This window comes from Eptatretus burgeri, chromosome 2 (genome assembly GCF_056783735.1).
Source record: "Eptatretus burgeri isolate ZD-2024b chromosome 2, Ebu_testis_v1, whole genome shotgun sequence".
NCBI classification, from domain to species: domain Eukaryota; kingdom Metazoa; phylum Chordata; class Myxini; order Myxiniformes; family Myxinidae; genus Eptatretus; species Eptatretus burgeri.
In genome coordinates, this window is record NC_140962.1 from 34,492,039 (window position 1) to 34,508,580 (window position 16,542).

Sequence of the window (16,542 nt, forward strand, 5' to 3'; positions counted from 1 at the left end):
AAGAAGCTGCTGCTTGCCGGTCAGAGGGATGACAGATGGTACGGCAGAGGGTGGAGTCGTCGGCAAAGAGAAATAGAGGATTTTCCAGAGAGTCCGAGAGATCATTGATGAAAACCAGAAAAAGAACAGGGCCCAGAACGCTACCTTGAGGAACTCCAGCCTGCACAGGAAGAGGGGATGAAAGAACTCCATTTAGGGCCACACATTGACTGCGACAGGAGAGGAAGTCTGCGAGCCATGAGTGGAGATGGCCTTGAATACCATGAGAAGAGAGTTTGGTGAGTAGGGCAGGGTGCCAGACTGTGTCAAAAGCACGTGATATGTCCAGGGATACGGCTCGGATTTCCTGTCTGGCATTGAGGACCTCCATCCATTGATGGGAGAGCAGAAGCAGCATATCCAGGGTAGAGTGACCTGGTCTGAAACCAAATTGATGATTGGAAATCAAGCCATTGGAGAAGAGGAAGGATTTCATATCTGAGGCGATGATGGATTCCATCACCTTGCTGATGATTGGGAGAAGGCTGATTGGTCTGTAGTTATAGGGATCTGATTTTGCACCTTTTTTATGCAGGGCAGTGATGTTAGCAGATTTCCAAGCAGATGGCAGATGACCTTGGGCAAATGAGAGGGTGAATAGAACAGAGAGAGGGTGAGCAAGAGCAGAAGAGCAGGCTTTGAGGACACGTGGGCTGATGCCGTCTGGACCGGTTGCAGAATCTGACTCGAGGTTTGAAAGCAAGCTCTCCACCTTGTCAGGAGAAAAGGATACAGAGTCCAGGGACAGTTGGGTGCGACTGGGTAAAGTGGGTAGAGAAAGTGATGGGTTTAGGACACAAGATTTAGCTGCAAACACCGAGTTTAGACATTCAGCTTTATCACGTGTGGAATCAGCAGTGCGGCCATTTGAGGTAAGGGAGGGGATGGAGGGGGAACATACACCAGAAACAGATTTGATTAAACACCACCAGGATTTTGAGGAGGGAGAGAGGTTTGAGAGTTCAGACTTGAGATGAGAAAAATGTTGTTTTCTGGCTCTCCTGAGGGTAGATACACACTTGTTCCGAGCTTTGTGGAAAGAACTGAGATTGCCCTCAGTTGGGTTTGCTTTCCATGAGGCAAAGGCAAGTTGTTTCAGGACAACTGCCTCGCCACAAGCTTCAGTAAACCAAGGGCGGGAGGAAGGGTAAGACAACTGAACACGAGAGGGGATAAATCTGTGCATGAGGGAGAGCAAGTTTCTTTGAAAGAATTCCCAGGATGAGTTGATGTTTGAGAAAGTAGTGATTGGAGACCAGTCTGTCAGTTTGATGGCTGCTCGGAGACCCCGCCAGTCGGCTTGAGTGAAATGCCAGACTCTGTGCTGTACCGAATTGGGAGATGCTTAGCAGGCAGACACGAAGCGGAGGAACAGTCGAGCCGGGCTGTGTTGCACGAGTGCGAGCGCGGGCGTACTGTGCCCGCGGCTCCCCTTTATTCCGTACGCGGTACACTCACGAGCCGGCCGACTCCAGCATTACTACGACACCTCAGACGGCGTGCACACCTCATATCCCTTGCCGACCCCCACGGCCACTCCTCCACCATCACGCCCATCATGCATCATCATCATGCCCCTCCCCGTGGGCATGACTACACCACACTCCTCCCTCCTAAAAGTATGATTATTAAATGTAGACAAGAGACAAGGAAGACGGCGGTGAGGTGGTTCTCTGATAACAGCCAGAGAGATGTCCACTTTGACAAGGACGTGGTCAGAAGAACCAATTGGAGCGAAGGAAGAGCAGCAGATATTGTCAGGGAAATTTGTCAAAATCAGATCCAGAAGAGATGGAGTACCATTGGTTGAGATCCGGGTCGGGAAGTTGACCGATTGAGTCAGTCCCAATGAGTCGCAGAAAGCTTTTGCTGAGGTGCCATGGCAGGTGAGAGAGGTACCCACACCGAGCCAACTGGCGTGATGACAATTGAAGTCACCACATAAGAGGAAGAGAGAGTTTGGATGAGAAGATAGAAGATGGTCCATATTTTCGGATAGTGAGGTGTAGATGGAGTCATCACTGTTCGGTGGACGGTACAGTACACATATAAACATGAGGTGGGAGTGGAGGGGAAGCCGAAGCCAGAGGTATTCCTGGGGGTGTGGGGGAGTGAGAGCAGTGCATGGAGAGTGAGGAATAGAGTCTTTGATGAAGAGAGCAACACCTCCACCAGGACAAGGCTCAGGTCTGTCATACCGTAAGAGGGAGTAGCCAGGGAGAGATACTTGGGAGTCAGACACGTCTTGGGAGAGGAAAGTTTCTGTTAGGCAGATAATGTCTGGTTTGTCAGTGGCAACCTGTATGGAAAGATCTGAAAGGTTTGAGCGAAGGCCCCGGATATTTGAGGTCCACACCTTTAATGAAGAGGAAGGGGAGGAGGCTTTGGGTGCAGGAGGTGGAGGGGGGGGGGGAGGGGGAGGGGGAGGGTAGGACAAGGGATGAGGGGGCAGGTAAGGAGGGTTGCTGAAGGAGTGTGGGGTATTGCAGAACAGCGAGGGGTGGGGGCCGAATGAGGAGGAGAAAAGGCTCTGTGGTGCTGGGGGAGAGGGGGACAAGAGACAAGGAAGAAGGCAGTTGAGGATTTGAGGAGGTGGAGTGAAGAGATGGAGGTGAGAGGGCAGTGGAGGGAGGCAGGTTGGTGGATGAGAGGGGGGCAACTTTGAGAAGGAAGAGTGAGGGGGATGAAAGGTGGGAGAAAGGTGAGGGGGGATTTTTGAGAGAGGTGAGAGGGAGGCTTGGAGGGAGAAGAGTGGGATGGTTGCTTTGAGAGTGAGAGTGAGGGGTGAGGGGGGTGAGTTGGCACTGAATTTGGAAAAAAAGAATGTTTGATGGAAAACGAGCATCCATGGCAAACTGTGGTTTTTAAAACTTTTAGGTCAGAGATGCGATTTAACACAATTCTTGATGGATGCAATGAAGGCGAATTCAGAGCATGGAGAGAAGAAGCGCTGTAATAGTTGGATTTTTTAGGCAAGGAATGAAGGAGAGGTCGAAATGAGAGCAGTCTGTTAAAATAGCAGAAGAGTAGTGCATTGTGAAGCAGTAAAGAGTACCTCACGTGTGAGAGAGGAAGATGAAGCATTATAAGATCGTTTTTGTAGTTAAAAATAATGTATGAGAGAGTTCAACAGATTAGGTCATGGAAGTGTAAAAAAAAAAAAAATTGAGGAAGAAGACGAGGAGGAGGTTAAGAGGAAGAAGAAGAAGCAGAATCGGGAGAAGGTGAGCGTGTTGTTGTTGTTGGGTATATATATATATATATATATATATATATATATATATATATATATATATATATATATATATATATAAATATATATTTTTTGTTAATATTCATATATGAGAGAGTTCAACAGATTAGGTCATGGAAGTGTAAAAAAAAAAAAAATCGAGGAAGAAGACGAGGAGGAAGTTAAGAGGAAGAAGAAGAAGCAGAATCGGGAGAAAGTGAGCGTGTTGTTGTTGTTGTTGTAGGGTATTTTTTTTTTTTTTTTTTTTTTGAGATAAGAAAGAGATTAGTTGGGAGAATGGGGGATGTTTGGAAAGTGGGGAGGATCAAAATTGAAGGTAATGGGGAGGATAGAAATTGAAGGTAATGGGGAGAAAAAAAAAAAAAAACGATCGAACACCGAGTGGAACCGGTAGGCCTCAAGCCTAGGCCTAGGCCTCAAGCACAGGTAAGAACGTCGACAAAAATACTCACAAAATAGCACGATTTTTGAAACAAAACCGAACTAGCAACACACAGTAACATGTAGGTGAGAAAATTAAACAGTTAAAACGGGACAAATAACAACCGGAAACTTAGCTTTGAGAACGTCAGCAGGGAGCCCCAAAGGAGACCTCTCGCTGCTCTAAAACCGGAACCGGAAGTGATCAAAGACTTGCTTGGTTTCAAACAGGAACTTTTGTTTTTATGAGATTTCGCCCACCACAAAGCCAAACGCCACTCAATGTGTGGACTACACAAAGGAAAATATAGATATTTTAAACAGAAAGAAGGAATCTCATGACATTCCTCTTGAATTGAGGTGGGTTGGGATTGAAGGGGAAGCAGGATGCAGCTAAAGTGTTCCAAAGTGATGTATTCTTATAGTTTTTTTTTTCTTGCAATGCCTCATCGTGTTACTCCTTGGGACAGAGACATTGTATGGATGGGAAGAAACTTCCGAATGTGTGGAACGACTGAAAGTATGCTCAGGTGGAATAACCTGTGAGAGACCCTCAGATCACCTTCTGTGGTCATATATATATATGTATATATATATATATATATATATATATATATATATATATATATATATATATATTGTGACGTCCACGGGACTTGAACAGTCCCGCCAACGTAGAATGAGCCGAAACGATGGAGGCGGTTTATTTTTTATAACCCAAAGATGGCGGTTTTAATCGCTCTACAGCAAACGGGACGAGGAAGGTGGCACGAGTCGCTTTTCACTGAGTTAATAATGTTTATTTCTCTAACCAGAAATAATAATAAGACTCGGCAAGAGGAGGGATCCGGGGCGATTCGACGGGATGGTGGTGTGGGTTCGGGCGTGGGGAAAACACAAACAATTCCAATGGATATACAAATCTCAAACCCTCTGAGGCGCCAGGTACACACACACACACACACACACACACACACACACACACACACACACACACACACACACACACACACAAAACGTAGCTGGGCCTGGTGGTCAGGCTGGCCCGTGGTGTGGACGCAACAGTCCCTGGATTGGCGCCGGACGAGCTGGCGTTGTGCTCGTCAGGGGCAGGAGACACCGTGGTGCTGTTCCTGGTGGTGTGGACCTCCTGGTGTCGGCCCCAGTCCGCTCACAGCCGCCAGGTAGCCAGTTCTGGTGCCAAGATGCGAGCAGGAGAGGGAGGCAGGTCCGCCCGCCGTTCGGCCCCGTACTCCGAGCCAGCAGAACTCCAGAGCCAACCGAGGTGAGGCACGAGGCACAGCTAGGCCACGAGACACGACGAATCGAGGAACGAACCAGCGCAACAAGAGGACACGCTCCGAGACCAACAGCCTCGACCAGACGCTTTCTTTTTATGACTCCTCTTCCACTTCTTTTCCCGAACAGAACCTTTTTATACTCGAGTCCTCGTCACTTCCAATCGAGCCGTTTTATTGGCCCTCCGCAGTCGCCTTCCGCCAATCGTGATCAAGGGGCGGAGCCATCCACAGCACTGTCCTGTTACGTCACGGCAAGCCTCCAGGGAATACTAAAAGGGTTTACGCAGACACACTTACCCTAACCCGTCTCCCTATCTAATTACGTGACAATTATCATTTCCCCCTTGAAGAAATGGACATTTACTAGACAACTTATCACCACTGAATTGCTACTTTTTACATCGAGATCCTGGTACAACTCTAACAGCATGGCATACCTAATTAAACATCCTAATTACCCTTTGAATGCATACCCCCCCCCCCCTCAGACGTAACTATATATATATATATATATATATATATATATATATATATATATATATATATATATATATATATATTTATATATATATATATATTTATATATTTATATATATATATATATTTATTTATATATATATATATATATATATATATATATATATATATATATATATATATATATATATATATATATATATATACACACATATATACGTGAAAGGCTCAAAGAAGCAACAGAGCGGTGGACTGAGAGAGGTTCCGAGGATGATGCCAACTCCTGTCCCGCCAGAATGGCAGCACCGCGCTGGATTCTGTCAAGGAGAGATAGGTGATAGGCCTGGAGCACCAGCTCAAATATGGCAATGGTACTCCATGACAGGTCAGATAGTGGCCTTGTGTATATGGAGCATAGCAGCTTGAGCAAGGTATCGCCAAGCACGAAATAAGCAGCCAAGGCACTGGGAGGCTCTTTTAACTATTCCAGAGATGTACTTTTCCCAGATAAGGTTTGATCTGATAACCAATCCAAGCAGGTGGATAACAGGAATTTCCCGCAAAGGTGAAGAATCCATAGCCAGGGTTGGAAAACAAGGTGATATTGAACTCGACACAGACAACAAGTGGATCTATTTTTGGTTGAAAGTAACAAGCCAGTCTTTTTCCCCAGTTAATCATACTCTCTAGATCCTAATTGAGAGTGGTATTGGCATGGACACTGGAATGAGGAGACAAGGTTCCTGGGTCGGTAGTAAACAGTTGTTGGGTCATCTACATAAATGCTTATCACCTCCCAGAGTATGGATGGAGAGATCCTGTCAAAAAACACTTGCCGCACAACCAGGAGACATAAAAATTATGTTCAAGAAACATGACCACTAACTGCTTCCAATTTCCTCATCACCATTCCAAGAATGTCACACATTTATTTAAAACCAAAGATCTACAAGGCCAACAACCTGGGTCACCCTATCATCTCCACTTGTAGCTGCCCCACCAAACTGATGTCCAATTTAACTGACAAGATGAATACTCTCATCCATTCTGTACCCTCCTTCATTAAGGACACCAGTCACGCACTCGCAATCTCTGACCAATTCAGGTTTCCCTCCATGAAGGATCTCAATGCTGAAGTGAAAACTTATTAGCAAGCATTTCCATTACAGGGTGGACCTCGTAGAGGTCAGTTGGTGCACCACCCCTTCACGAGTTATGGTAAAGCCGGAAAGAATACCAGGCATACTACAACTCCATAATGAAGGACTTACCTCTGCAAAGAAGGATGTTCTTCATCGGGTTTCAAATTCCCATGATATACAGGTCATCCTCATTCAATAAACGCATCTTTCCAACCCCTGTAAAGCCATCTTACTAGGTTTCAGACTCCTCGCCTTTGTAGCTAGCGAACAACACCGAGTTGCTTTATATGTCAGGTCCACCATGTGGGTATGCTCTGTGGTTGCAACCTTCAAACCAGATTTCCTGCTCTCTTGGCATGTTATTCAAGTCCAAGGTCTACATATTGTTGATGTCTGCAAGCCCCCACAAACTTTACTCCAGCAAGGAGACCCCTCCTCATACTCCAGCACTCGTCTGTACATTAGAGACTTCAACTGTCAGCACACAGACTGGTGTGACCAATCCTCTCATCTTAATTGTGAAGCTCTGTGCAAATGGGCATCTCAATCAGAATTGTGCTTTTGTTTGATCAGTGATAACCAGCCACTTTCTTGTCAAGCCACTGGGGCACGGCAACCAATGCAGATCTGGCACGGTGGCTTGGTGAAGCATTAAACATGCCAACCAGAACAGTCCTTGATTGCTTTCCTCATTCCCATCACTGACCAGTCCGAGTTAATGGTGGACCCTGAGCTGCTTCAACCACCACCCTCCGTTAAGCACTGGAATTTTTGCAAGACAGACCAGAACTGTTACAGGGTCATGACCAGCAAGTTTGTTGTATCCATCCTCATAGCCAAGTCAGAAGCTCTGGACTTGCCTATCTTGTCTTCTGTGATGCCATAGGTTCAGCCTCAAAGAGCTATATTCCCTGAAGCTACTGCAAGAACTTAATTTCTGGTTGGGACCCTGAATGCGAACATTTTTTACAACCAATTCAAGTCAGCAACTGATGACGATGGAGCATCTGCCTTTGCAGACCAACTCCAGTCTCCAGTAAGTTGAATAATGCACATACTGTAGATTTAAGTGGAGGGAAACCATATCAGGCATTGACCTCACACATTTGAGGTGCAAGGTTTGGAATACAATTAACTTCCTCACTAGCCAATCAGTCAACCCAAATGTGATTGCCCACATGATGTGCTTGTGAATAATGGGAATTCCAGATAAAACGTCTTCCAGGAAAGTTAACAATGAGCTGGAACGGACAAGAAGATCAACGCAGCCCGATCACAGCTACATGGGTGAAATGAGCATTCAGGAATTACATTCCACACTGAAATCTCTCAAGACAGGAAAGGTCTCGGACCTCAATAATATCCACCCACATCAACTCATCAATGCTGGAGGTAAACTCATGGAATGGCTAAGACTCTTCATGTTCAATTACCTCCACATATGCAGAGTCCCCGGTGTATAGAAGAGAGCCAATGTAGTTACCATACTCAAACCTGGCAAAGCAATCACTGACTCCAAAAATTAACGACCCATATCATTACTTCCTGTCCATTCAAGCCTTTGAAGCATGTCCTCAACATGACTGAACCAGTGGTCGAAGGAGCTCTATCACCACAACAAGCATCCTTCAGGAAGCACTGCAGTACCGAGGATCAAGTCCTAGCTGCTACTGATAGTAATGAATCTGAATATGAGAAAATACTCAAGTATGGGGTAAATTATGTCGACTTTTCTTCTGTGACACTGTACAGTACAGAGGACTTTAACTGAAATTGTAAAGGCTTTTCCAAGATTGTGGTTTGGTGAGATTCATCCAGTAAATCACTTCAAATAGCTGCTTTAGGATCCTTGCCAAAGGAAAAACCACCACCACATGTTCATCCAAGAATGGTGTTCATTGAAGATCTGTCCTTGCTTCTGCCCTCTTCAATATCTACACAATAGACCTTCCAAGGACGATGGGGGTACAAAGCTGATACATGCCCATGACCTGGCCATCCTCTATGCTGACAAGAGCTTCAAACATTTGGAGAAGATCCTCAGCAAAGACGTAAAGATTATGAATAGCTATTACCTTCTCTGGAATTTATTACTTAACACTCACAAGACAGTTTGCTCAGTGTTTCATCTTAACAACCAGGAGGCAACACAAAAACTCCATATCACATTGAATGGAACTGTGCTCCCTTACTCTTTGTGTTGGCTTCTGTGACAGGCCCCAAGCCTGGTGTTGGCTGAATGGTTAGGGTGGCTGGTTTAAGATCTTAGGGTCTTAAGTTCAAGCCCCTGTCTACCATTGAATTAACACCTGGTGGGGTGAAATGAGTAGCAGTGTACTGGTATGAGAGGGCACTGCATCAGTGGCACAGCTGTGCCCCAAAAAATGATGCAACCAGCAGCCACAGGCTCCACATGACAACTAGCTCTGACCCCTATATGCTTAGGACCCTATTTTTTTCATCACCGTTCCCAGAAGATAGCTGCTAAAGTAGCCACAAGGGTAAATCTAGTGCGCAGAATATATGGACACGATTGGGGGCACAAACTTCATCACTCTTTGGCATCCACACCATCACTAGTCTATGCCCGCTGGAATGTACTGTCTCACCTTTGGGCTGAAGTAAACACATGAAGAAGGTTGACACTCACCTGAACTCCTCTTTAAGGATTATCACTGGATGCCTTTGCCCTATTCCATTGCACTACCTTCTGGTTCTAGCAGGCATATACCCCCTCATGACGTCAGAAGAGAAGCAACAACCCTTGAAGCTGCTCTTAAGGGCTCCAATGAAAACTTCCCATCCCCTCCACACCAAGATAAACAGGGATCTCCAAGCTCAATGCCTGTCCAGCCATAAGCCATTCATCAGAATAGCAAAGCTGAATCTCCAGCATCACAATCAATCCCAGAAAACCTCCACCCTCAATCAATGGAAGACCAGCCAACCTGTTGGGCACATCCAAATTCTCCCCATCTATATATTACTAAAACTCTCATCTTGTATATGTATGTATGTATGTATGTATGTATGTTCCCGAAATACAGCCAAAATGGTACACGATAGCGCAAAAATTTTAGGGCCACCTTACTCACCATTCGCCTGCGGTGTGCAGTATCAAGTTTCGTTCAAATCGGGCAACGGAAAAATTTATTTAAAAAATCAATTCCCGATTCAGTCAAGTACTCTTCGGGAGAATTTGATCAATGCAAACAACCTCAGCGGTATAGTTCCTTGGAGCTATCTCGTTTTTTTTTCTTGAAATGATTTTTTCATCAACCGTTGTCACAACGGGAACCAAACGGGTTGACGTGTCGTCTCGTATCTACTAACCCTGTAGGATCTGATCAATCAACCACCTGGATGGGTTTGCCTTAACTGCCTTCAGTCAGGAATCAACAGATTTGATGCCTCGATGCATTTGTGGGGCTTCTGTGACAGGCAAGTGTGTGATTGTGGCCTCAACCAAACCGCAGGCCATTTGGTCAAGGAATGTGGCATACGCAGCTGCCCAGGTGGATTGACCACCTTGCAGAGACTCACTTCTGAAGCATGCCATCGGTTAAGAATTGCAGGCTTAACATCTTGATCATTTATAGCCTCGATGCCATAAGGAAGAAGAAAAGAAGAAGACGTTTTCTCTCCGATAAATGTTTATTCACTATGGACATCAAATCCCTGAATATCGTCATCCCCAGAGACTAGGGTCTTTGGGCTCTCAAGCGCTTTCTATCTCCACACCACCAAGGAACCAAGTACAGAAACCCTTCTCCACCTCATGAAACTGGTCCTCACTCTCAACTGCTTCTCATTTTCCAGCAGATTCTACAAGCAGATGAATGGCATAAACACGGACATCAAAATGGGTCCCAGCTGTGTGCAAATCTTTTTGTCTATTTCATTGAGAAACAAATTTTCAACCAGTTTGACGGTCCCAGTCCCACCCAATAATTATTTGGCCACTACATAGATAACTGTATCGATGCTGCATCCTGTAGCAGAGAGGACCTTGAATGGTTTATCGACTTTGTCAATTCCTTCCACCATGCCCTTGATTTCACATGGGACATTTTGATTCACACAGCTACCTTTATATTCATCCTCTTTCCCTCCCACCCCACCTCACCCCACCCCAACCCCTTTTCCCAACTCTATTGGGGCCTTTGCGCTGAAGCGCACCCACAACACTGACAGACACATGGCTTTATAACTTTCTGAGAAAAAAACAAGGATCCTGTCAACATTGATCGACCATCACATCAACCTTCAAGTCAAGAACATCTTCCAGAGGAACTTAAAGCTTTTACAGAATGATTCCGAAACCGCCTCAATTGATGCGATTGCCCACATGCTGTACTTGTTAGTCGTGCAAAGTGCTTCTCCTTCAAGCAGCACAGAAATTTGCCAAATTCCCAAGTTAAAGGACCTCTAACCTCCCACCAGGAATGTTCAAGTGTTCATGGAGTTAGTGTAACATCTGCCCTTTCATCAAGATGGCCACTTCTCTCTCAGGACCCAAAAGCATGTTAAAGTCATGGACCACGCTGTGACTGCACTTCCGTGAATGTGATCGACATCGCGTGCATTCTCTGCAAGGAAATCTACATCGCTGAAACTTGGCGAGGACTGGGCGCTCGCTTCCATGAATACTTGCTTGATGTGTATGAAGTCACAGCACATATCCTCTGCAAGTCGGCTAATCAACAATTTCGTCTTCCTACACATTCCATCAGTCACACACATGGCAGTCTCGGGTATTTTTCTCCATTTTAGCACCACGAACAGTTGCAAGCCCAAAAAGCAAAGCCTTATTTACGTACAAATTCTCCAGGATGGGCACGTTCACCCTCCACGGAATCAACGAGCGCATTTAATTCATTTTGCCCTCCTGTCTTTGTACAATCCTTTCCCTCTCTCTGTTTTCCCCCTTTTTATTGGCATCCTCCATCATGAAAAGTCCTCCCTTGGCACACCTTTACTGCTATCCACCTACAATACCTCTATCCACAGCTCGATGGAGTACTTCTGGGCTGGCTCCCCTGCCTCACACCTTGCTCAGCTTTACTCCATGGAAACTAAGGCCCTCAAGATCGGGCGATGAAGCTGAGTCTATCGGTCTATTATATCGCTTTGCAATCACTGACGGGTCGGTGGTCTCTATCTTCTTCTGCCTCTTTTCTGGCCTTGGACGACTCTCCGCACTTTCCGTGCTTTGTCTCGCCCGAGTATCTGCAGGACACACAATGTCCACCAGCAACCCCCTCCAAGTGTAACTCCCAAAATCCAGAACCACTGCTCACCCCACTCATTTTTTTTCTTCCCCCCCCCCCCCTTACCTGTGGAATCAACTTCCATATTTGTTCAATCCCACTCTTCCCTCCAGGTCTTCAAGACAGCTGTTCACCACCATCTCAGATCATCTCTCATCCAAAACCATGATCTTTTTGACACCCGTTAAGCCACCCCCTCTGCAAATTTTACTTCTTTCTGTCTTATCCACCCTCTGCATTCCCCCCCATCCTTACACGGATCCCTTGTTGTCCATCTTTGTTTGTTTTCTCCCTCGACCCGACTGTTTTCATTCATTCCCCCTTCTCTTTCAGCTATTCCTTTTTGTTTTGTTGCATCCTGATCCATTCTGTGTTCAAGTTCTTCCACAAAGCCTAGAATCTCTATACCAAAAAAAAAATGAGGCTTTTTAATTTGTGTTTTTTTTAAAACTTCTTTTGGAGACTGTTTGTTTCTCTGATGATGACTGATAGTGAACCCTTGTGTTCACTTACCTCTTGTCGACACCTGATTAGTGTAATAAGGAAGCTGGTTTTACTGCATTCTTGTTTGCCTTGCTCAATGTCGTTATTGTCTTTGGATTCAAAACAAACGTACCTGAGATATTTGATTGTACACATCACCTGGGTGATATGATCAAAACTGAGCCCCATTCTGGGAACTTGGAGGAAAAGGTGAACGGAGAAATGCATTATGACAAGATAGTATGACAAATATGTGCCATTAAAGATTGGTTAGACAGTCTCGGAGGATGAGCTAAATTACCCATGACTCCTCAGCAGCTGTTACGTCCTACATTCACCCCTCCCCCCACCTTCGTCGTGTTCCTGCATTCACTACAAATAAACAATAAAATTGAATTCAACCACAACTTTCTGTGTGATGGCCTAGCCAGCTGAGGTTAGCCAGGCGAGCAAAGCTCCTGTTTTTTATCCTCTATTTTAGTAGCCATGTGTGAACTCTTGTGTTCACTTACCTCTTGTCGACGATAAACTTTGGTACTTCACGGGTGATGAAGGTTGTAGTCAACTTTCATCAAAATTGTGTGTAGTTTCAGAGAAGAGAACAAATACCTATTTGGGGAGGGGGGATCAACCCACCCTCCTCCCTCCCTCCCCCCCCCTAGACTCCCTTAATGACCGCAGATTGTGATGCGGTCAATACACTTTGGTACAACATGTGTGATGAAAGTTGTGGTCAAGTTTCATCAAAATCGTGTTTGTAGTTTTGGAGGAGACAGCAAATACCTATTTTGGGGAGTCAAACACCCCCCTCCCCCCTGTATACCCCTTTAATGAGCGCAGATTTTGATGCAGTCAATACACCTTTGTTCGGCATCAGATATGAAGCTTGTGGCCAAGTTTCATCAAAATTGTGTGCTTGTTCAAGCGATAATGACTGAAGTGCTAACAGACTGACTCACTCACTCACTCACCTATACGGACACTGCATGATCGCATAAACTCACCTGACTCGTCCAGGTGAGCTAAAAATTGTTCAATAACAATTTTATTGCCACCTACATTTTCATCATGACGATACATATATACTGTGTGTATATATATATATATATATATATATATATATATATATATATATATATATATATATATATATATATATATATATATATATATATATGTGCTTGTTTGTTGCAGACATTCTTTTGATGACATAATTACCCTAAGCGTTGTCTTAGTAAGTTTGATTTATGACCAATTAAATGTTTTACATCAGATTATAAACAACTCTCCTGGCATGCAGAATGTTGTATTGTGGAGCATGCTGTCCTGAATAAATACTCAGCCAGATTTCTCGTCTGCAATACAGCGATGTATATTCTCCGATGGTATCTTTCAAACAAGAGCAGGTCCTTCAATCTCTCCTTGCTGAATTCCACATTCCCTTATTTTAAAGGTTTCCTGCCTTGTCGTTTGTGAGTCAGGCTCATGTAAAACTTGTAAAGGTAATAAAGCAAGTCATGAAAAAATGTATTCTCAGGAATGACTGAGCAAAGGAAGCTGTAAACGTGCCGCCCCAAGGGAGTGTTTTACGCCCCAGTCCTATTCCTGATCTTCATCAACAATCTCTTTGTCTCTCCAGAAAACCCTCTTTATCTATTCACTGATGACTCCACCCTCTACCATGACATCCCTCATCCTTGAGACAGACAGGCTGCAAACCTCTTCCTTTTCTTCAGACCTTCAGAGAACCACGAGCTGGTCAAACACTTGGAATATGTCTTTCAATCCTGATAACTCTCACATTCTCACAATCTCCTTCTCAAAGGACCATACTGCAAACCTTCCGATCTACTTCCTTGGGAATCCTCTTGAGGAAGTTCAGTCACTCAAACTCTTGGATCTCACTCTCAGCCATGATCTTTCTTGGGCAAACCACACATCCACATTGGCCTCCAAAGCTAGTCATTGAGTGGCATCCTCCATCATGAAAAGTTCTCCCTTGGCACATCTGAACTGCTATCCACCGACGATGCTTCCATCCACAGCTTGATTAAGTACCTCTGGGCTGGCTCCCCTGCCTCACACCTTGCTCAGTTTGACTCCATGAAAACTAAGGCTCGCAAGATCGGGCGATGAAGCTGAGTCGAGCGGTCTATCACTTTGCCATCACCGATGGGTTGGTGGTCTCTCTGTCTTTTTCTGCATCTTTTCTGGCCTTGGACGACTCTCCGCACTTTCCGTGCTTTGTCTCGCCTGGGTATCTGCAGGACAAACAATGTCCACCAGCAACCCCCTCCAAGTGTAACTCCCAAAATCCAGAATCACTGCTCACCCCCACTCGTTTGTTTCCTCTCCCCACCCCCTCCCCCCGCACCCCTCACCCCCCGCACCCTCCCCAACCCGTAGAACCAACTTCCATATTCTTTCAATCCCATTCTTCCCTCCAGGTCTTCAAGACAGCTGTTCACCACCATCTCATATCATCCCTCATCCAAAACCATGATCTTTTCGACACCCATTAAACCACTTCCTCCGCAAATTTCGCTTCTCTTTCCATTATATCCATCCTCTGCATCCCCTCCCCCCCTCCCCCCCCCCCCCGCTCATCCTTACCCAGATTTTTTGTTGTCCATCTTTGTTTGTTTTCTCCCTCGGCACAACTGTTGCCATTCATTCCCCCTTCTCTTTCAGCTATTCCTTTTGTTTTGTTGCATCCTGATCCATTCTGCGTTCAAGCTCTTCCACGAGTCGAGACTCTCTATACAAAAAAAAAAATGAGGCTTTTTCATTTGTTTTTAAAAAATCTTCTTTTGGAGACTGCTTGTTTCTCTGATGATGACTGATAGTGAACCCTTGTGTTTACTTACCTCTTTTCGACACCCGACTAGTGTAATAAGGAAGCTGGTTTTACTGCATTCCTGGTTGCCTTGCTTAATGTCGTTATTGTCTTTGGATTCAAAACAAACGTACCTGAGATATTTGATTGTGCACATCACCTGGGTGATATAATCAAAACTGAGCCCCATTCTGGAATCCTGGAGGATAAGGTGAACAGAGAAATGCATTATGACAAGATGGCATGACAAATATGTGCCATTAAAGATTGGTTAGACAGTCTCGGAGGATAAGCTAAATTACCCATGATGACTCCTCAGCAGCTGTTGTTACGTCCTAGATTCTCTCCCTCCCCCCACCTTCGTCGTGTTCCTGCATTCACTACAAATAAACAAGAAAATTGAATTCAACCACAACTTTCTGTGATGGCCTAGCCAGCTGAGGTTAGCCAGGCGAGCAAAGCTCCTGTTTTTTTATCCTCTATTTTAGGAGCCGTACAGGCATTCCTCTTGCTCTTGAAGCTTTTCTCACTTTGCCCTCCAAAATTGATTTGCTTCTATGCCCGTCCATTGTAGATTCCTTGGCTGTGGACACTGCAGTGCGTGACCTAGGTCGTGCCGGATTCTCTGGCTGCCTTTCACGTGTCCAGTTCGGTCACGCAGCACCCCTCAAGGCAGCACTGCGGACACCCCACGCCCCTGGGGTGACCGTGCACGGGCGGCTGCTCCTGTCATCCTGTGGAGCCTTCCCCATGACTGTGCCTCCCCTTTCCACCACCCGCTCACCCTGGACTGCCAACCCTGGTGAAGCACCCCATTTGTTTTTTTTCCAATCACTGTCTTTTCTGTCCTTTGCCACTTTTATTCATCTCATGTTTAATTATCCTAATTATTTCTTCTTCCTTTCCTCCATCCTCGTATGTCATCATAATGTGCATTTGCTAAGCTCCTCATTTGGATTTCACCAGCTCCGGGAGAATATCAAAGGATTTTGCTGCTTCTACATATCCCGTGTCTTCACCATATGTTTAAGGAAGAATTAGTTCTCAGTTTGACCATCCATGTCTTTATGATTATTACAATAACATTAGCTTGTTTGTAGGGATGATATCCCAAACCTCAGCCATTTAGCATTTTCATATCCTGATACCTTGCAGGTGCAGATGGATCAGTGGGGATGCCTGCCGGACAGCCAGCATCATCTGGCGGCTCAGCAGACTCAGCCTTTGTTGGTGGTAATGAGGGTTGGATGGGATATTGTAGTTACTAATGAGGTTAGGGTAACCACTAGGGTACTAGCTTTTATGAAAGCTACATTTATCA

The 16,542-nt window shown here is 45.2% G+C and overlaps 1 protein-coding gene across 7 annotated transcripts in view; it reads left to right on the top strand.

Annotated features, from left to right (window-relative positions):
• The window catches only part of LOC147031777 (ras-related protein M-Ras-like), a 787,730-nt gene that overhangs the window by 584,609 nt on the left and 186,579 nt on the right, over window positions 1-16,542 (top strand). For 4 of the 7 annotated variants that reach the window (XM_085867509.1, XM_085867515.1, XM_085867520.1 and 1 more), the window contains 2 exons: window positions 15,796-16,023; window positions 16,377-16,454. In XM_085867509.1, the coding sequence (XP_085723635.1) occupies window positions 15,796-16,023; window positions 16,377-16,454 (306 nt within the window). Of the gene's footprint in view, window positions 1-15,516; window positions 15,673-15,795; window positions 16,024-16,376; window positions 16,455-16,542 lie in introns of those variants that run through there. The other 3 variants (XM_085867526.1, XM_085867523.1, XM_085867535.1) reach the window with 3 other exon arrangements.